Source organism: Schistocerca nitens, chromosome 3, assembly GCF_023898315.1.
Source record: "Schistocerca nitens isolate TAMUIC-IGC-003100 chromosome 3, iqSchNite1.1, whole genome shotgun sequence".
Classification (NCBI taxonomy): Eukaryota; Metazoa; Arthropoda; class Insecta; order Orthoptera; family Acrididae; genus Schistocerca; species Schistocerca nitens.
In genome coordinates this window covers 639,589,160-639,611,942 of record NC_064616.1, presented here as the reverse complement: position 1 = coordinate 639,611,942, position 22,783 = coordinate 639,589,160, and the positions used below count along the sequence as shown (strand labels likewise).

Genomic DNA, 22,783 nt, shown 5'->3' with positions numbered 1-22,783 from the left:
CATCAAATGAATAAACATTAATAGATACATTAATTATGATTTTTTATTTTTGGAATATGATCAACTAATACAGGAAATTCAATATTTTCAAGTTTTTTTATCAAAATCGACACCAACATTTTTATATTTTATTTTATATTTCAGCAATTTATTTACAGAAACTATTTGTCATTTATTTTTCACATTAATACAAGCTGTCTTATTTTTAATTTTATATGGTAAATCAATGTAAGATGTTCCTTTTATTGGAATATATTTATCAATTGTTAGTTGCAAACCAATAATTTTATTTAAAGACCATCCTGATCCTTGTGCTTGAAAGTTAGACATTTTTTCTAAAATATTTCTTTAGCTTGTTTAAATTTTTTACTACAGTATTTTTCTGTCAAAATAGTTTAGTGTTTCTTGTATTAATTCTTGAACTTCTTCATTTATACCATTGGTTTGTACTTTATATTCGAAATACAGATTATAATTTATCTTTAAACCAGTATGTACTTTCAAATAGTTTTTAACAATTAAAAAAAATTGTTTTTACCGCATTTAAAATATGATTAGGATCAAGAATATTTATACTATTTTAAAAATTTATAGTTTTTTAATTCTTTTCAAAAGCTTTTTGAACTAAGTAATCTTTAATTGTATTTCTATCTCTTGCTTTCAGTTTTACTAATATATTTGTAGAAAATGGAAATTTTTGTAAATGGATATCTTCTTAATTTGGGAAACCATCATCAATATTATAATATGCTAACTTTTTCCAAAGATTTTCACGTACGTCTGGTGTATAATTTCGAACAGTATTTGTATGATTTTTACTTACTTGAGCTGCATAATTTCTAACAATAATTGTATGATTTTCTCCCACTTCAGGTGTATAACGTCTAACAATACTTTTATGATTTTCACTTACTTCAGGTGTATTATTTCTATTAATAAAACTACAATTTATAATAATAAATCTACTCTAATCAGCTTTACATAGAATGAATATCCTTTTAATTTATTTATTCTACAAAATTCACGAAGAGTTGCAACTTTAATTTGTTGTTGTAGTTCAGTAGCAAGCTATGTTTCCATTTTGCTCTTTTATTTATGTCAAAAAATTCATTATATTTAAAAAAAATATTTTTTAACAAGATGAAAATTATTTAATAGATGGATAAGGATTATTATTTAATAGATAATTAATCAAAAAGAGAATTAGTTTACTATTTAGTTTAACTATCAATAGGTTTACTATTTAGTTTAACAATCGATTAGTTTACTATTTAGTTTTATAATCAATTAGTTTTAATAATTTATTTCATTAATCATAAAGGATTATTATTTAACACATAGTAAATCTTAAAGTCAAAGATTTCTTATTCTGAACATAACTTATTGTCACTTCTAACCTTTCTTATTATGTTTATCTTTTGTGAAGGATTTATATAAAAACAATTTATATTTTTAATCTCTTGACAACTGTTACATTTTTTGTAGATGTAGATTTTTCTTCAGTTACAACATCTTCCTGATTCATTGTAGGTGTAGATTTTTCTTCATTATGCATTGTTGATACTATTTTTGAATGTTCTTAACTTACATTTCGTCTGAAATGTTCCTTGAAACACTTAGCAACACTTTTTCCACATACACAAAGGCTTTTTTTGTAATTTTTTACATTTAATTTTTTTATACATATTGTACATATAGTTCTATAAACATCTTTTGTAAATTTCTGTAAAGTAAAAGTGTCAATTGATTTATTTGCATTACAATATTTACTAAATTTAGATTTCACAGAAGAGTCTTATTGAACTTGCTCTTTTTATATATAAAAAATATTAAATTTGTGAAAAAGTAAATTTTTATGAATTTTATAATTTTTTCAATTTAAATATTTAATTAACCAGAATCATAATGGTATGCTGGTACACCATAAATTCCTGCTTCATCTTGAGTAAGAAACAAATCAAAAATATCAATTAGTTTAACTGTTTCTGTTACTTTTTTTATAATATTTGTACAAAGTGCACAATTTCGTTTTCCTTTAACCATTCATCAATACATTTTTTATGAAATATATGATTGCAATTTGTTTTAACGAATTGATTATAATTTTCATTACTTATACAAATAGGACAATGAAGGTCTTTTTCAGATTTCTCAGTTAGGTCAGAAGTTTCTTTTAGTTTAGTTTGCATTTCGTTTAGGTTCTCCATTTATAAGAAGTAATTTTTTATATGTTTAAAAAGAAAGAATAATTTTCAATGAACCATTTAGCAACAAGGTAAAAATTACAATTTTTTAAAAATATATTGAATAAAAACTACAAATTTATTTTTGTAAATATAATTAAAAAAATTTCTATATAAGTGGAAACTACTTTAATCAAGAAGCTCAACAATATAAGTATTTGTAAAGAAATTAAAAAAGTAAATGAGCTGGAGATAAATGTTTTATATAATTTACGAACCGTGGATATTTAAATACTAGATATGGAGAACAACTTTGTCTAGAACTTAATAATTTTAAAGTTATTCTACCAAATATATTTTCTAAATTAATTGATGATTTTGATTTTGAAATAATTAAAAAGGACAAAAGCCATTGTAATATAAGGTAATGAAGAAACTTACAAATAATATATAGAATTTCATGTTATACAGTTCACAATAAGAATTTTTAAAATGATATACTCTGTTAACTATTACATTTTAATTAATTTACTTACATTCACAATGTGATTTTTAAAAGTAATGTAGTTTGTCTACTAATACATTTTAATTAAATATCTAAATCCACAATGTAATTTTTAATAATAATTTTTTTTGTTATCTAATAAATTTTCTTTATCTACATACGTTCACAGTGTAAATTTTTTAAAAAATATCTTATTTTTGTTATCTAATACATTTTAATTAATCTACTTATGTTCACATTGTGATTTTTAAAAAAATAATTTTAATTTTGATAAATAATACATGTCATAGTGTTACAATCAGATTAAAATAAAATAATAATGTTAGAAATCAGTTGGTTATTGTATTTAGTAGTTTTGTAAAAATAGGCATTTAGTTAACCTTTAAAAATCTATTTAGTTAATTAAATATACTGAATTTTTAAAATTCAGTTGTTTTACTTGTAAAATGCAGATTTTTTTAAAAATGCATTAGTGCCCCAGAACCAACATGATGTATGTACTATCGACATAATCGCAGTTGCCTCGTGAAAATTTACACTGCGGGAACAGAAGTCTACAAGACTAATTTTGCTATGAAACTAATCATGCAAACGTCACATAATATAGGTGTATAAGTTTTAGCTGTAGCTGGGTATTCACTCTGTCAACATAACCCGAACATTAATGATAGTGCACAATTCTTTACAAGCTGAAAGGCAGTATGGCAACTTGATTCATGCATTCATTGAATCTTTCATTAATTCCTTGACTTTTTCTCATGAAAACAAAATTTTATTTTCGTAGTGAAAATGTTGGGAAAATTATTGAGTCGTTTCTTTCTTCTGCCATAGGATGACTACTTTCTTCTATCATATAACTTAAAAGTGAGCCTTTTTTTTAAAAAAAGTATTTGTACATTGGCTTCTCACTGTTCACCTTCCGATTGTACAAAACCTTTGCACAGAATCCATTGTAATGTTGTTGCAAAGGGAATTTTTTCGTTGTGTTCAGAGTTTTGAAGTATATTGATAGAGCACCAAGACATAATTGCATACAACTAACACACAGACTTGGCATCCTGCACTGATACGTTGATGCTGATGTGTCTGACCACTTTGCAGCTCGTAACCCGACCATGATGCTACTTTTCATCCCTTTAAAAACAGCTACTCTCCATTTCAAGGGGATACTCCACCCTAAAACTTAAATCTTCAAGAACATTTAATGGCTATTTCACATGTTTGGAGTGTTTACTCTAAGGTTGCAAAGCAATTTGCTGTATTCCAATTACAAGTACTTCTAAGAAATCTTTCAATTGCGGACTGCAAAAGGGACTGTGGCACACAAATAGATACCAAGGATAATTTTTTATTTCTATCACAATCAAACAGAAACATCTTTACTCCGACCTTGGTATAATCTTTAACTGGGGAAAACAAGTATCAAGAATTCCAGGAAAAATGAAACGAAACTATTGACAGCCAGTCATTTGAAATTAATTATTTTTCCTGTTGACTATGTAAATATAAGTTTAGGGAATACACTGAAATCCTGTTCAGTACAATGAACAAGCTCCAAGAAAATAGGTTTTAGCTAACAATCATATATCCCTACCACTGCACCTCCTCAAGAAGACTGAGTAGAGTTTTGACTAGAGTGTTATTGAGAAAATTCAAGACTGGCGCAGGGTCAGGGAACTTTGTGCAGGAAATGGGCTTTGCCCTTTCCCAGAATATGTCGCAGGTAGCGGTAGTCAGGCCAGGGTATCCTACTTCTGGAAGACACTGTCCACTACATACATTGTCCTGTGCTCCGTGCAAATGTCAACACGTTCCCTCTCCGCACAAATGTCACTCTGTGCAAGTGTCACAAACTCCTTCCGTCCAACGTTTCAGTGAGTCATGAACTCTGAAAAACTCCAGGTTGGTCACGGAAGTGCTGGAATTTTGAGAAGCACCTGTAGTATTTGTACATCATTAAGGGACGTTGCATACATCAACGATTTCAAGTATCCCACCCACGATGTCGCAGTGAAATATCTACAGGTAACCGTGGATGCGCCCTTCACAGGAAAATATATGTTCCTAGGCGAAATGCGCTCTTATATGCTCTAGAAGGGCCTGTAATAAAATTGGGTTCTAAGCCCCAAGAGTATGAACTGGATATACACCACTACAATAAGATCTCTGATAATTTATGAGGCTGTTGACGAAACAAATTTGAACAGTTGGTGGCTGCTAAAGAAATTGGAAAGCTGTAGAGATTTGCCTCATTAGTCATAACAATCGGAATTAGAAGCACATCCACTGCTGGAATGAAGACTTTCACATTACGCTATCACACTGAAATGTCCCCTTAGAAAATTTATATACGTGACTGGGCTTAAACTGACACACAATGTTTTTAGCGCAACGCAATCTGACTTTCAAAAATCGCTACAAAAGAATGGCCCTGTCTAACATTAACCTATACGTTTCACAAATCACTTACCTCACAAAAATCTTGGTTACTCGAACTACTGCAATACAGCAAGCGCCACTACTGCCAGCTAAATAAAAGATTCAAACTACCGAAGGCACTAACTACTGATATGCATAGTTAGCAAATGAAAGATTTTGATAGAGAACAAACAATGTATTTACCTTACTAGTGTTCAAAAGTCATAATATATATAGCAGTTCATGACAACCAGTCTTACAAATTTCAAAACTCCGCCATCTCTCTCCCCACATCCACCACTGCTGGCAGCTCACCTCCAACTGTGCAACGCTACGCGCTGTTAACAGCCAACTGCCCAACGCTACAATGGCGAGTATTACAACAATGCAAAGCAGCCACAGACTGCACACAGCACAGCCAGTAATTTTCATACAGAGCGCTACGTAATGTTACCAATAAGAAAACATGAACAGCCTACTTACATAGCCCCCATGCTCCCCACAAAAAATTTTACAAATAGTTTTGGGCAGTGGCCAATAATTTGATAAAATTTTTTATAATTACAATAACACAGAAATCAAATGCACACACGTATTGATACAATGTTGGTCAAAAGCTAAAATTTTCTCACAGTCCATAAAGACAGCCCTGATCGTTCATCACAGTAAAATAGCAGTGTTTTTCTCAAAGCCTGAGCAGTAGAAGAAAATGCACACAGAAGTAGTGGATTTCCATGCAGTCTTTAAGAAGTAGTGTTGTCCTTCCAACGAAAAGACAGTGCTGACTCTTGACATGCAGACAGGTAATGGGCTACAACAGAGCAAACCCACAGCAGAGTCAGTCGAAGTTTTGAAGAATATTGGGAGGTAGGTCATCACAGAGCAGACCCACTGTAGTCCTGGTAGAGACTACGGTATTGGTGGGCCACCAGAGGTGCAGACCCACTGCAGTCCTTGTAGAAATAATGGTATTGGTGGGTCATCAAAGATGCAGACCCACTGTAGTCCTTGTAGAGACGGCCAGCAGCCATCTGTTGTGACTGTGCAGGTGCACAATCACCATTGAAGAGTCTTGCGGATAATATAGCAAGTCCATAAACCACCACTTGTGCACACACAAAGTTTTTGAATTGTCCTTAGAACCAGCAATGCTGTTATCCAGTCCCTTGCTGAATTATTAACACATATGCAAACACTATCAGTCCCTACTTCTCACATATTGTCCATATACTATGACCAACAGAAACGTGTGCAGTGAAATGTAACTTACAAGTTACTTAATCTGATGAACTGGTGTCCTTTACAATTTTATAACATAAGAATACAATTACAAAGATACAGAATACATCATTAAAGAACAATACAATACAGATAACATTTGTAGTAATAGGGGCTTTACAAAAGAATAGAAATAAACATATACATCAGTGTTACAAGAATTATGACATAAGTTCATACATAAAAGATCAGAATAACTTTTGAAACATCAACTTCACACATGAGCAACAAAATAGAATAAATAATGTCTAAACGTCTTTACAAAGTAAATAATATAGTATTAGAAAAAATCTACAACATATCTCTTATCAGATAAACACATAAAGACAGGAAAAATACAAATACACAAGAGTACACAAACACATACCAGAATAACACAGGAGGAAAGGACAGGGTTTGTTTTCAGTGTAACATTTGGTACTGCAGTCCATCCCAAAACTTCATTCCATAGATCTTTCTTCTTATTTCAACATTTGTTTCCACCAAAAAAATCCTATCCAAGCATGCTTTCTGTATTTATATGTTCACATATTTCTTACCTCATTATTTATTTTCCATTACCTTGCCTCATCATTTATTTCCAAGAAAATCCTACCTAAACCTAGTGTCCCTAAACCCTACTTTTTTGTTCATATCCTCTTTCAAAATACTTTTTTGGCCAAACCATTTTCTTATAGCTTCTCAATGCATTTCTTCCAATTCATCACAACTCGTTCTCTTATATAGCCTACCCCATCTTAAGCTAACTTGAATCTACTGAGCTCAGATGCTAAACTAAGGGACGAGGCAATGCAGCAGCACAAAACAATTGATACGAACAGCAATGAAAAAAATTCAAATTGACAAAGCAAGCAGCATTATAGAAATTAGCAAAGCAATTGCAATTTTACAACTAATATAAAGCAATGTGCAGCAAACAATAAAAGTAAATCATTAGTGAAACTGGCTTAACAGAGTAATACAAAGTCAATGGCAAGCGGCAGCAGCAAATGCAATAACTAATACCTAAACATGACAAAGCTTAAGCAGAAAAAAATTACAGTAAAAATGGCCATGTTTAATACCTATGTCACATCTTAACACTAGGGTGATGCATCACGAGAACTTACTCCAGCAGACAAGTTACCAAATTGTAAAAAAAATATTTATGCAGTTCCTGTGAAGGGAAATGTCTGTTTATGTTCCCTCGTTTTCTTAGAAGTAGATCATGAAATAATTTTTTTTACTCGATCTGAAGGCATAAAATAACTATATTAGTACATCGATTAAATTTTATTTTAACCAATGCTGCAGTGCCGCTAGAAACTAGATACTAAACAAAATAGGCAAAGCAAGGCGTAAAACATCATTCGCTAGCCATAAGGCATTTCAGAATGCAGTAAACAATCTTCCAACTAGCAAGACAATAGACATGAAATGTTTCTCATCATTTCATTTCAGTAAATATCATAAATTACGAGCTCCACAGTGTAATCATGTTTTCAAGTTTGGGCGTGTCATATTTGCAATGCTTTCCACAAAGAACTGTCAATAGCGAGGTTAATAGTCTCTCTTTTTTTCTCGACCTGTGCCTCTGAAAGGCACACACTAATGGCTTCTTTCCAGGTGTCTGTCGCGCAGCTGGGTGCCCACGTCGCATTACGTGAAGGTGGTCACTTAACTTTCTTACCGAAATATTTACGACAGCACTTTCCTCTACAGTGACAGTCTCATATAAAAATGTTTCACAGGTCAAGAATTTGCGTTACAAATCTGTAGAAACAAAATCCTATTGATATAACAGTGTCCAAAAAATTTTTGGCGGCATTGTAATACATTCACGCATTTACATACATTTCATAACTCTTAAAGTACGATTCTTGGTTTCCAACAACCTTTTTCACAAACCAGGGTCCCTAACCACTACTCATTATTCCTTACCTTATTCGTCGACACTTCTTCAATATTTCATCATAACAGATACGTAACATAATCAAATAACTCATATAGCATCAGCTTATTGATCATAAACATACCGCAACAGCATAATGCACATAGTCATCGTAATAATAACATCATAACACCTCACTCAACTCTCAAAATCGTCGTAGCTTCCTCCAATAATTTCAAAACCTAAAAAAAATTCTCTGCTCATGTCAAAAGTGTCATCTGCCTCAAACGTACTTTAAAAATCATGATCCCATACCAAATACATCATTCAAAGCTCTCATAGTATCACGATGGTTCTGAAAAAATATGAAGAGTTCACAAAGTACATACCAAATACAGTTTCATAAGTGTGAAGTTATCCAACTGCATAATTGCGTAAACATCTGTCACTGACATAGTAAAAAAAATGTTTGTTTCTCTGTTAAATAATCAGGTAGCTGTGTAATTCTGTGTTGGAGATATATGGTACCGATGTGTAAAGTTGTATAAGCAAATACCATATTAGCTAGGGCTCCTTGTGCTTGCCACACACATGGTACACAAAGTAAGCGTGTAACCCCCTGAGGATAAATGTAATTATATCCTCAGGTGTTACAGATTACAGCGATAGAATGAAATGTATCACAGAAAACTTTCTTTGTAATCCAAATATCTTTAAAAATAAATGTTTTAAGTACAAAATTAATCGCTCAAATACGTGTCCTGTAGCGCTAAAGGTGCGTCTTGCTGTAAGATAATTCTGTGGAACTGTCATAGTTATCGTCCTCTGTAAGCAAAGTTCTGCTGAAGTCAATGTACTTACTTCATCATAAACGAAAGTGAAATGCTTTGCGTATAGATATCGTAGTTATTACGTACCTTACCGCGATCAAGAAAGTACTATAATGTAACGTATTGGAGTGCTACGAAAAAGGCTGTCTCATTGTAGTTATACCACAAAAGTTACTACTAAAACATGTTTTACTTTCCAGAATAATACAGAAAAACGGTGCAGATATAAAACAGATACAGCACAAAAGCAATAATATAAATTGTGTCACTCATTAGTAGTGTCGTGATATAATCATGTAGCTGTCAAATAAACTAACCTCTGTGTCATTTGATATCTCTCAGAAAGTACTTTAAATCCAGAATGTATTTTCAAATAAACCAAAATGTTGCATTAAAATCTAATTAGCAGTACCGGTACATGTTCTAAGTATGTGAGCCTTATGGTCGTTACGTAATCGTGCCACTAACAACCAAGAATGTACACACACAATAACACTGTGTTGTCTGTTCACTATAACAATGCATTCGTTATTACTGTCTAAATATGTTCCCTAGGTTATAGACTGGCTAGTTTATTTTAAAACATAGTTACATGTTAACAGTTTCTAAGTGTGACAAAGAGTACTAGTAACGTGAAGTGAAAAGTTTTATGGCAAAGACAAAGTTAAAAAGCAGATTGTCTCTCAATAAACGGTTTTACATGTGAAATGTTGTGCAATATTTTACCCTTTCTAGTACGCAGAGGTTCAACTTGAACGGAATTATCATGTGGTATACGTCGGCGAGGAATGCTAAAATTTTTCTCAAGGTTAGCGTCTATGTTATTTTTCTCTGAGCTAGCCGGCGCACGCGGCTGCCTGCGGTGCGAGTCATTGTCTGTTCCTTTGTTGGCGCGCATCGTTATTGGGATTAGGAGACCTAACTTCTACAAATTCACCTTGACGAGAAGGCAAATCACTTGTCAATGTGAACGGCACTCTTGGTGCTTCGACATCTTCTGCGAAGGGTAAAAAGAACGAAATAAGAGGAGTAGGTAAAACTACTCAATTTGTTCTTATTCATGGACCTACTTTATTTTGTGGTGCGAGGTTTAATTTTTCTTTAATGAAAGTTTCTTCTTCTTCCAGTTTGGGTAACGGATGGCTAACTATAGCTTTCATTGCCTGTAACAATGCAGGAAGACAAAGACAAACTCCCGTGCGGAAAAAGGTAGGAACCCTCACTAGCAATAATAATCTCAGAAACAGGTATAGTACGGTAAGCTAAGATTTCCCGTGTTTCAAAGGATTCCAAACCGGCTCTTCCTGCATTGTTACAGTGTCAATTTCCAGTTCTTGTAAGAGCCTCTGAAAAGCTTCAATGTCGTCTTTGCAACGTCCTGCCAAAATAATATGTCGCAAATGTTCAGGTAATTTGATTAAGCAAATGCGGATGATTTCTGAGTGGCTATATGGGTTTGACAAGTACTGATTCTTGTGCAACATGTCTTCAAAATATTTGACAAGACTGGAAAATTCAGATTGTTCAAAGTGTTTCATCATCATGATGCTATGTTTTACTCAGTCTTGTGTTGCTTGAGACCAATATGCTGAGAGGAACGCATGGGAAAATTCTCCTTCACTGTGACAATCGTGAATGACCGATCGCATTCTTTCAGCTGGTTCATTCTCTAAGTAGCCACACATAAATTCTAATCTGTGCTCTAACGACCAGTTGGGAGGAAAACAATGAGAGAATTGATGGTGCCATGCTTGTGGATGAATGTCGTTGCCAGAATTCTTAAATATTTTGAATTTACGTGTAGTAATGAACAGCTTATAGTCAAAATCATCATGTCGGCGAGTCACATGTCGGTCATTGTTACGTCGTTGCGGCGGTTCCATCTCAAACTTCGGTGTGCCTTGCCAATTTCTTTCATAATTTCCGAAGTGTCCTGTGTTATTATTTTGTGGTTGTTCCGTATTTCTAAGTCCCGCTTCCCGTGTTGGAGCGCGAGTGTCCTCTGAAATACGTAATTTTTGTATTACTTGTGCCAACTGATCTTGTACTTCCTGGATTTCTCTTTTGTGTTGCGTATTAATTTGATTCTGATTTTGTTTGAATTTCTTAATTTGTTCATACTCTTCTGTGTCAGTGATGGCTACAGGTCTTGTGTCATTCAGATCATCATCTACCTTTGTAGATAAGTTAGTGAACTGATCTGAAAGTTCGGCTACTTTATCCGTTAGTGAAATTATTTCCTCTGTGTGTTTTTGTGAACCAAGTTTCAGAGTGTCCATTTGTGTTGAAATCGTATCTACTGTGTCCTTTAAGTTTTCTTGAGTTTTTGCAAGTTGCATAACCGAATCGGTAGATGCAAGTGAGTCAATTTTAGGTTGCAAGGTGTCGTGATTTTCATGAACAATAGTTTGCAGTTCTTTTATGGCTGCTTCATGATTCTGTAATGCATTTTCATGACGCGAAAAAATAGTTTGGAAATGCTCACAAATTTGTGTTGTTACGTCATTACAGACTTTTTGACATTTCGATTCGATTTTATGTAACTCAGTAGTTAAATCTTCACGTGTTTGTTCAAGTGTGGTGTCTAACTTTTGAAGATTTTGTTCCATTGCGTCTAACTGTTGCTGTGTTTGTCTCTGGTGTTGTTCCATTGTGTCTAACTTTTGAAGCTTTTGCTGTGTTTGTCTCTGATTTTGTTCCATTTGTTGCATTAGCTATAATAACAATGCATTAGTGTCTGGAATCTGTTCCTCTACGCTTTTCGGCAGTGCATTTGCACTGGCAACATTCACATTTTGACAAGCAGAAAATGTGTCTTGACTCATTTGAGAAAACGGTGAGGACGCAAAACATGAATCTACAGCATTTGCAAAATTGTGTCCTGTCATTTCGGATTCCTGAGGCGAGCTGTTGCCGAGCGATCGATCGATAATGCTTCCCCGTTCACTGACTGTTTCACTGCCTACGCCATTGTTTGCCGCCCGCTCCATTTCCCTATGCACAATTACCAAATTACTATGTTGAACATTAGTTAATTCATTACACGGTGGCGCTAACACACTGCTTTCGTCTTCACTGTCATTTCTCAGTTTACTTTGGAGCCTAGTATTACGATTTTCACACGCCATTATTGTCACAATATTTCACACGACAACACAGAAAAACACAATTTGAAGAGCAAAAATAAGGGAACACATTAACATAGCACTGAAAATAATATCTAGTTAATTGCAAGCGCAGCTGCGAAATACTTGCTGCAAATCTACATGCATGCCACAACTGTTTTACTGCACAACAATGAAAAACTACAACTACAAAGGAAATTCTCTCTATAATTACGCGCTAGTAATAAACAGAAGCTACACTAATTACACAAACTACAAGAAAAAAATCAGAAGATTCCAGTGAGGTATCCTCGGCTAAGGGTCGACATATGAAACGTCCCCTTAGAAAATTTATATACGTGACTGGGCTTAAACTGACACACAATGTTTTTAGCGCAACGCAATCTGACTTTCAAAAATCCCTACAAAAGAATGGCCCTGACTAACATTAACCTATACGTTTCACAAATCACTTACCTCACAAAAATCTTGGTTACTCGAACTACTGCAATACAGCAAGCGCCACTACTGCCAGCTAAATAAAAGATTCAAACTACCGAAGGCACTAACTACTGATATGCATAGTTAGCAAATGAAAGATTTTGATAGAGAACAAACAATGTATTTACCTTACTAGTGTTCAAAAGTCATAATATATATAGCAGTTCATGACAACCAGTCTTACAAATTTCAAAACTCCGCCATCTCTCTCCCCACATCCACCACTGCTGGCGGCCCACCTCCAACTGTGCAACGCTACGCGCTGTTAACAGCCAACTGCCCAACGCTACAATGGCGAGTATTACAACAATGCAAAGCAGCCACAGACTGCACACAGCACAGCCAGTGGTTTTCATACAGAGCGCTACGTAACGTTACCAATAAGAAAACATAAACAGCCTACTTACAACACCATTCGGTTACAGTAGAGACAAAACCGGTTAAAAACTGGAAATAACTGGAAACCTTCAGGTTATCCAGAATACCATACCAATATAATGAATGTGGTAAATACTCGCCAGGGTAGCCGAGAGCGCTAATGTGCTACTTCCAGGATGCGAGTAGGCGAGCCGGCCCTCGATCGAAACTGCCAGGCGGGTTAACGACGAGGGCCAGTATGCCAGCCAGCCTGGATGTGGTTTTTAGGCGGTTTTCCATATCCCGCTAGGTGAATACCAGGCTGGTCCTCACATTCCGCTTCAGTTACACGACTCTCAGACATTTGAACACATTTGCACTCTTCCATGGCCACATGAAAGAAAGAAATAACGAATGCGATAAATATAGGAATTGTCAGCGAAATACCTGGAGGTATGAATCACAGTAGTGTTCAGGATGGAGAGTCTAGTTTAGTGATGGGTTGAAAATAGACTAAGATGCTGGGATTGGGGTGTACGGGGTTCAGCCTAGACAGGAGAGAGCAGGCTTTCTAGGGAAGCTGGCGACGGTATTCCAGACCAAACTGTCTGCAATCAGAGTGCGTGCAGGATCTTCTGCGTAGATGCTACAACGATCGTAGCCATATTAAACTAATTTTCCCATGGTTTCCCTATCACCTCTCATAATATGGAATCCACTTTTTTAACATCCTGTACAAAAACGAGGAAATAAATAATGGCAAGAAGTTCTTTCTGATTTAGGCCTCACTCACTTAAAGTAGCTGTCAGTACGTGAGAACATGGTCACCCGTTATCTAATATTCCAGACGCAACTGACGTCCCAGAGGTAACTGCAAAAATGTCGATAATATGCTATCAAGGGGACTGCGAGCAAGTCTATGTATTTGACAAAGATCTACAAGGCCTGAAGTAGCTTCCAGCGACCAGTATGGAGCCATTTTGATACCAGTGTTGAGAATACATTCGTGTCAGGTACAGAAGTAAGCAAGAATCTCGATCTGCCAGTGAGTGCAATTACTGACTGCCGCCTTCATATTGCTGATTTCCACCACCACAAACCTGTGACAAAATAAGCCACTGTATGTCGGAATCGAGAACTACAAGAAGCGTTTTGCTTCCAGTACCTCCCATCAGGCAATGATTACTGAGGTTCTGACTAAATTTTTTTATTCAGACGACGATAGAAGACTGTCTTTATGAAAAGCCGATAATACTGTCTACACTTCAGTTCACATTGCTGCCTTAATGCAGAGTGGAAGGATGAGTTCGGCTGTTTACGAGTTACTGGACACTATTTTTCTCAGGGAGTTTCTAATTTCCAACTCATCATGATCTGACAGACTAGGAGACATCTGGCTAACCCATATATTTCCCACCTTTTTCTTTTCTATTAACTTGGTGACCTTAGAAGTGATAGATTACGAAATGTAAAATAACTGTTCTTATGCCGATTATGCCGAGTGAAATGGCTCAGACACAGCCATACTAAACTAGCTTTTCCATGGTTTCCCTAAATCACTTCAAGATGATTCGGACTACAATACTGCCAACTGTTCTCGCCCACATCATTGTTCTACTTTGTTAATACTACGTATTTTAACAATTTCTGTGTCAATAAGTCGGTGTACCATAGCCTACAGGTATCTTACGTCGATTGCCATTTGTGTTATCTCTGGCCCTAGATAATACATTTGTGTATCTATCATTACAGGCTGATGAAGGCTGGTGGCTCGCTCTGTCAGAGAACGGAACTTGGCCACCTGTGGTGACAGACCTGAACAGCCGATTTCTGGTGGCAGAGATTAAATACCGTCCCAGGACTTCTGCAGAGTTGTTCGAGTCTTATCATCCATTCACGCAAAGTTTTCCTGTGAAGCGGCATGTGGGATCATGGACACCTGAAACAAGTCTACAAATGGGGAGCAACTGTCTGTCTGTTTTTTACAGGGAAAGAAATCTCCATGGACGGACTATACGAGCCGTTACCATCACAGTAAGTTGCATGTACTATGTATTCACCCACTGTATCTTTAGACTCGTAGTTGTGCCAGATTATCGGCTGGCAATGCGGAAGTCACCTAGAGTGACTCGCACCAGCTCGCTGCGAACCAAAGGAACAGCACCGCTCATGGCGAATACTAAAGATGTCTTGCATAATTTAGCAGTGTAAACTGATTTTTTTCTAGTGATTCCCTGTGCAGCAAGAATATCAGTATGTGTACCAAATATCTAATGCTAAGTTGAGAAAAGAACAAATAGTCATATTCAGAGAGTTACACACAATATCATTCAAATGGCTGACCAAATCCTTACAAATATTTCAATGCCCTTTGTCAAATATCTCTAACTCTACAAAGTTATAAAAATATTAGTTTGACTGTGTTTTCAGGAAGTAGAACCGCCAGGTTAATCGAGAGCGCTAATGTGCTGCTTCCTGGACCCGGGTAAGCGCGCCGGCCCCGGATCGAATCCACCCAGTGGATTAACGACGAGGGCCAGCGAGCTGGCCAGCCTGGATGTGATTTTTAGGCGGTTTTCCACATCCCACTAGGTGAATACCAGGCTGTTCCACACGTTCCGCCTCAGTTACACGACTCGCAGACATTTCTACATCTACATCTACATCCATACTCCGCAAGCCACCTGACGGTGTGTGGCGGAGGGTACCTTGAGTACCTCTAACGATTCCCCCTTCTATTCCAGTCTCGTATTGTTCGTGGAAAGAAGGATTGTCAGTATGCTTCCGTGTGGGCTCTAATCTCTCTGATTTTATCCTCATGGTCTCTTCGCAAGACGTAGGAGGGAGCAATATACTGCTTGACTCTTTGGTGAAGGTATGTTCTCGAAACTTTAACAAAAGCCCGTACTGAGCTACTGAGCGTCTCTCCTGCCGAGACTTCCACTGGAGTTTATCTATCATCTTCGCAATGCTTTCGCGATTACTAAATGATCCTGTAACAAAGTGTGCTGCTCTCCGTTGGATCTTCTCTATCTCTTCTACCAATCCTATCTGGTACGGATCCCACACTGCCAAGCAGTATTCAAGCAGTGGGCGAACAAGCATACTGTAACCTACTTCCTTTGTTGTCGGATTGCATTTCCTTAGGATTCTTCCAATGAATCTCAGTCTGGCATCTGCTTTGCCGACAATCAATTTTATATGATCATTCCATTTTAAATCACTCATAATGCGTACTCCCAGATAATTTATGGAATTAAGTGCTTCCATTTCCTGACCTGCTATTTTGTAGCTAAATGATAGGGGATCTATGTTTCTATGTATTTGCAGCATATTACACTTACCTACATTGAGATTCAGTGGCCATTCCCTGCACCATGCATCAATTCGCTGCAGATCCTCCTGCATTTCAGTACAATTTTCCATTGTTACAACCTCTCGATACACCACAGCATCATCTGCAAAAAGCCTCAGTGAACTTCGGATGTCATCCACAAGGTCATTTATGTATATTGTGAATAGCAATGGTCCTATGACATTTGAAACACTATTTTGTGATTTACACTAGACACAGACAACTGGGGTACAGTAATTCCATCCCGATGGGTTCGGGGTGGAGGCAGGATGGGCATCCAGCCATCCCTTGAAATTAACCATGCCAAATCCGTCCTTCACTCTGCCGACCCAGCACACGATGCAGGGCACAGGCTGTAGCAAAAGAAAGAAGTTTTCAGGAAGTAATGGGATAATGCCTGGAAGTGTTGTTGTACTTTGTACTAGATATAACTGACTGAACGCCGTCCAATCAGGCTTTGAAGGCCAAAAAATACCTACCCAACTCCGTGTCATCCTCAGCCAACAGGCATCATTGGATGGGGACATGGAGGGCAAGTGGTCAGCACTCTGCTCTCCCAGTTGTTGTCAGTTTTCGTGACTAGAGCCGCTATTTCCCCATCAAATACCTCCTCAACTCGCTTCACAAGGGCTGAGTGCACCCCGATTACCAACAGCGCTCGGTAGACCTGAAAGGTCACCCATCCAAGTGCTAGCCAAGCCCGACATCGTTTAACCTCGGTGACCTGTCGGGAACCCGTGTTACCATTGCAGCAAGACCATTCGCTGTTGAGTATAACACGAATGTAGAAATTACACAATTTATTTAGCTATCTACATGCCTGCACACTGACAAAAAACGCAATAGAGATGACATCAACAGAGTATCCAGAATAAAATTTTCACTCTGCAGCGGAGTGTGCGCTGATATGAAACTTCCTGGCAGTTTAAAACGATGTGCCGGACCGAGACTCGAACTCGGGACCTTTGCCTTTCGTGGGCAAGTGCTCTACCAACTGAACTGCCAGATCTCGGTCCAGTACACACTTTTACTTGAAGGGTCAACGCTTCGAAGACATAACCGACACTTAAGCCACTGTGATGTGCGTGTTGAACAACATTCAAAGAAATGCATTCATGACAGTTTCACATTGTTGTATGAACGTTCTCTGCGTTGTAGTCAAGTGGGGAGGGGGGACAGGGAGGGCGACATACGCACTTGAAACATTAAAACCGCCATCCTACCTTTTCTGTTTTTTTTATTAATCCAGTTACTAATTTTTTTTTTGGACTAAGGGAGTCCAATGGCTCCTGCCTCCTTATCCGATATACAATAAGTTTGTTCCGTTTTGCTTGAGGTGGATCTAGCAGACATTTGAGATCTTTCAGTTATGTCAGGAAACACATGAGAAAAAACATGTACCATACCTGACTCAGCAAAAGCATGAGTTAAACTAGAGGCAACGATGGGTCATAACGACACAAACCTTAGCGTAACATCAACGTACATTTGGTTTCTTTGGAAACTGTGTCACATTTTGCATTCCATTCTAACTTCACTTTGTTGGCATGTGAATACAAAGAACTGAGGACTTCAGACAGATTTGTTAATGATTTTCCATAATAATACATCATACCACAAAAAGACGAGACCAGAGTTTGTTGGCCTTGAGGCTTTCTACGTAGCTTCCGATTTTCCATTGGTAGTGTTCAATCCAATTTTGCCAATAATGTGACCACGCAATTTCACATTATTTTAAAAAATTTAATTATATTAATGTTCTGAGTTATAATTGTCCTCTTATGCCTTTCACTTAATAAAATTAACTGAACTGATACTTTGCAGGGGAAAGCCTCTAATGATAGTGTTATCAAGATAACAAAATGTTTTCTTAAAATCAGCATTAATATTATACAATTCTGTTGCCATATAGCTGGGGCAGAGGCAATTCCAAAAGCAGCTCTAGTGAACTTATGTAGGCCCCAGGAAGTAACAATGGTTTGCAAATCCTGAGTTGGCTCATCGATTTTTAGCTGTAAATATGCATTAATTACGGCTTGTTTTGGTAGTTTTTCTCTGTCTCTTAACTTAGCAAAAATCTTGTCCCTCTTTGGTAAGGTGCACTGGAGAACGATGAGGAAATAGTACTTACCATATAAAAAAGTAAAGTAGTCATTAATCTGAAGATTGTTTTAAACACCACAGTGCTTTACTAGGCATGTCCTGTTGGAGGGGATATACAGTTGCCTTTCTACGAACTTTGAACTGGCTTACCAATCCCCAAATTTACACTTTAACTGTTTAGGTTTTAACTTGCTTAATAATAGGAACAAGAGATGTAGCTCATCTCACTTTGCCTAACACCTGATATAATAACTTCAAAGATTTTTCCCCAATTATGTTCTGTATTTTATTTTCTACAAGAGGCTGATGAGCTACTGGAATTGACCTAGCACAAAAGGCAATGGTTTGACCCTGTTCTTTTAGCCATAGGGTACCTTTGGCTCCGTTTAAGGTCCATGGTTTTTTTGTAAAAACCTCAGAATATGTCTACAAAAAAGTTTCCACTGAATCGGTTTCTGGATGGAAAATTAATTGTTTAGCATGATGTATATTTACAATGTTGTTGCAGTTAGGATGACTCGATCTAAGCCAATTTCTTACCAGTGCAGTGGAGCTACCCAAGGACTTCACAGCACATAGAGGCAATGACTAACTTACTTTGCCAGCTTCAACAGCAACTTCATCGAATTATACAGATCTCTTCACAGGTGTGTTGACATACTGAATAATGTTTGTATCGACTATGAAAAATGTATCTTCAGGGAAATATTTGCACCACTTCTGATATATTATACAAATGGCATGTACACCTGTATCTAATTTAAAATTGAAAATAAAATTACTTTCTAGCCATAGACAGGTTGACTACTCAGACATCATTACCTACCTCTTTAATTAGGCCACTTCATGCACTGGACTTTGCTTTACTGTAGTGGAACTTACATCAACACTGATATCTTTCCTTGCAAACACAGATATTTTCTTCACCAATATCACTGTTTTTGTATGAACTTGCTTGGATACATAATTTTCTCAGCGTGATAATGATACCTGGTCCTGTTCCTCATTACAGTTTGAGTTAGTGTTGGAATCCTCCAACACCAGCTTGTAGACTTCCTTGTGACTCATCTCGTTCCTTGGTTTCTTTTTTTTTCGTTGATAACTATTGCTGTGTGTTGTGTCAGCTGCAGCAGTCGCCATGGTAACTTCAGTTTCTTGACATTTATCGAAGGTCAGTTTGCATTCTCCAAACAGTATCTTCCAAATTGCTTTATTTCTTGATTGAGATACTAATCTGTTTCGTAGAGCTTCTTGTAGATTATCTTTAAATTCACAGTGTTGAAATAATGAATTCAACCGAAAAATGCTTAGAGAAGTAGATTCTTCCGGCAGTTGGTCTCTTTTGTGAAACTGTCAGCGTTCTCGGAACACTTACAGTACAGGCTGTTGACGACTTTTCACTAATATACATCTGTGCGATTCCACTGCCAGTGTGAATTTGAATAAAATTATTTTGGGTATTCTGACACATCATTATAAAACACTAAAAATAATTAAAATATCGCCGTTTTGACCATTTTTGCAGATGTAGTGTTCAGGACAATTAACTGCTGGATTCTGGTGAAGGTATTCCCTAACATACCGTCTCATTTCTTTTGTCAGGTGGCTACCGACGTCATAACTCGGAATGCTATTGGACAATTCGAAGTAAAGATTTCTATGGAGAGGTCTGTACGGTAGGCTGTTGCCTGCAGTACTCTGGCAGGTGACTGGTAGGCAGTAACGAATTGGCAGCTTGTAGACGTTTTCTGCAGCTAGATGTTGATGTCGTTCTGTTGTTAGCTGCTTGCTTATAGTGTTAGGCCCACGTTATGCTGATGGCTGGCCAACACATGCAGTGCACTGGACTTGGAGCGTTGGCAGCCAGGCAGATGCTAACTTGTAGCCATTCTCCTTGCTCATCTTTTTAGGGCGTTTAATTATTTCCATAGCCTGCTGCATTCCACATGATGTTCTTGAAAATTAACGGATTGGCCACAGTACTAGTGGTGTTCAGCTTTAGCTAATCTGTAGCTTCCCTGCTCCGACACGTAAGTGCTAATCGGTCTCCCCCTTTCACTAACACAGACTTTGCCGCATTCATATCCAAGCTTGTAGACGTCTACATTGAGGAGAATATGTACAGAATTCTCCGTGGGCCTCGACAGATCTCTGATCTTGCGGCCGCTCTGGAATATTCGTTTCATTCATCTGCGGCGCAGGGCCTTGCCTAGACCGTCGCTGACGCCTTTTAAATCAGATAACAGAGCAACAGGAAGTAATTCGTCTGGTTCTTTGTTTTATACTCACTGAATGTCATACCTAGTTTCGTGTTCTTGTTGTTATATCCTTTCGCACGGAATGTTGTCCGAAGCTCGTTCAGTTTATGTTGGAGCTTGCCAGAGTCACTACTACGGTGAATTCGGGGTGTCAGCGTACGCTGCACAGCATTCTTTTGTACTGGGCGGTGGTGCGACGCCGCATGCATATATCTGTTGGTGCTGATTTCCTGTACACATTATGTCCTTGTTTTGTATACTTTTGTATCCAGAAAATGAATCGTCGCTGTTGTCAAATAGTAAATAGTACATCGTCGACAGTAAAAATGTACCAGACACTGCTGTCCTTGCAGTGTTACCCGAGGGGAAACCCGCATATGTCTTATCCATTTTTACTACTGACGATGTAATTTATATTAACACCTGACAACAGTGACGAATCATAGATTTTATATTATTTGAAACCATTTGTATCGTCCTGCAAGCTGTTGTAAAAATTTTATGATACCTGATGATGGTCTGTGGACCGAAATTGGTTGCATAATAAATTTATTTTTATCTGCAGCTCTTGATGGTGAATCATGATTTTTTCAAATATTTACATTTTGTTGCGCACCACATCCTTAAAATGTTTAATTTAAGTTTACATGAATGCATGCTGTCTGTTCTTTCGGACATGTCTGAATCTATTACTTTCAGTGCGAACGTACAATCACGTCCGATCTCCTGTGGGAATCTCAAAGTAGCGAGCATAGAGGACATGGACAGGGACTAAGGACAGGTGGCGCTGGGTGGAAATGTGGGTCAGCCGAGAGGAGTGATGGGACATTCCGCGTAGTTGCGACTAACAGTATGTCTTGAGAATGCAGTGGTTAGTGCAGCTGCCTCGTAAGCAGCAGATCCGAAGTTCCAATCGTAGTATGGCACGTATTTCCGCCCGCCGCCGCTGATTCCGCATAAAGTCCCGATGCAGCTGACATCCAAAGTCCCTTCCCTTTACTTTCCTTTCTTCCCCCTCCAACTTTAATTGACATAATTATTTAAGTTTGTGTATATGCCATTACAATGTCTTCGTAGAATCATTGAAGGTCACAGGGATTATTCAAAATTTCTGATTTTTTTATTTTAGCCTGAGGACTTGAATGGAACGCACACACTCGGAAATTTCTGGCAACTACTCGCAGAAAAGTTGAATTTCACGTAAGTTACCGCATACATCAAATTATTTTGGCTCTGTTCTTAGATATTGTGCAATTTTCTTGTTATAACTTTTCAGTAGCTAAAAAAAGTAAAGTAGTTCTAGGTTGTTACAATACTTCAGTCGTCTGTATCGGTAGCAAAAGTTACTGAGCTACAATTTATGTAGATATGGGAATTCACTACTACTTTCTCGTACTAGAGCCTCAACTGAAGACGACATTATCCAAAAAGAAACTCTGCTATGAAAGTTTATTTTTCATTTTTAATCGTTTAGTAATAACCTTAGCTTACAAACACAGAGGGATTTATTGCCATCCTCGACATCTTACATAATTTATTTTGGACATGGCAGAGGGATCAGGGTGACCCTTCAAGTTGAAACAGCTGGAGAAGGAATAGATTAAGTAAATACTTTATTTATTTGCTGGCGAATCAAACAGTGACCGGTGAACTATGAATGACAATTCAGAGTGGTTAGACTTACACCTCTTTCCATTACATCATCATCTCTTGCAAACAATGCACAGTCTGCCCCTGGTACCTGAGTGGTCAGCGCCACAGAATGTCAATCCTAAGGGCCTGGGTTCGATTCCCGGCTGGGTCGTAGATTTTCTCCGATCAGGGACTGGGTGTTGTGTTGTCCTAATCACCGTCATTTCATCCCCATCGACGCGCAAGTCGCCGAAGTGGCGTCAAACCGCCGGGCGGTCTAACCGACGGGAGGCCCTAGTCACACGACATTTACGTTTAACAGTGCGAAATATATAAACTGACAGATCGAATTTGAAATAGACACGACGTGAGATAGAAAACCTATCTAA

At 37.3% G+C, this 22,783-nt stretch overlaps 1 protein-coding gene across 1 annotated transcript in view; it reads left to right on the top strand.

Moving 5' to 3' along the window:
* Positions 1–4,569: 4,569 nt before the first annotated feature.
* LOC126249376 (glutamate receptor ionotropic, kainate glr-3-like) overlaps positions 4,570–22,783 on the top strand; it is a 93,145-nt gene continuing 74,931 nt past the window's right edge. The window contains exons 1-3 of the mRNA XM_049951030.1: positions 4,570–4,713; positions 14,799–15,080; positions 21,892–21,962. Of these exons, the coding sequence (XP_049806987.1) occupies positions 4,570–4,713; positions 14,799–15,080; positions 21,892–21,962 (497 nt within the window). The remainder of the gene's footprint in view (positions 4,714–14,798; positions 15,081–21,891; positions 21,963–22,783) is intronic.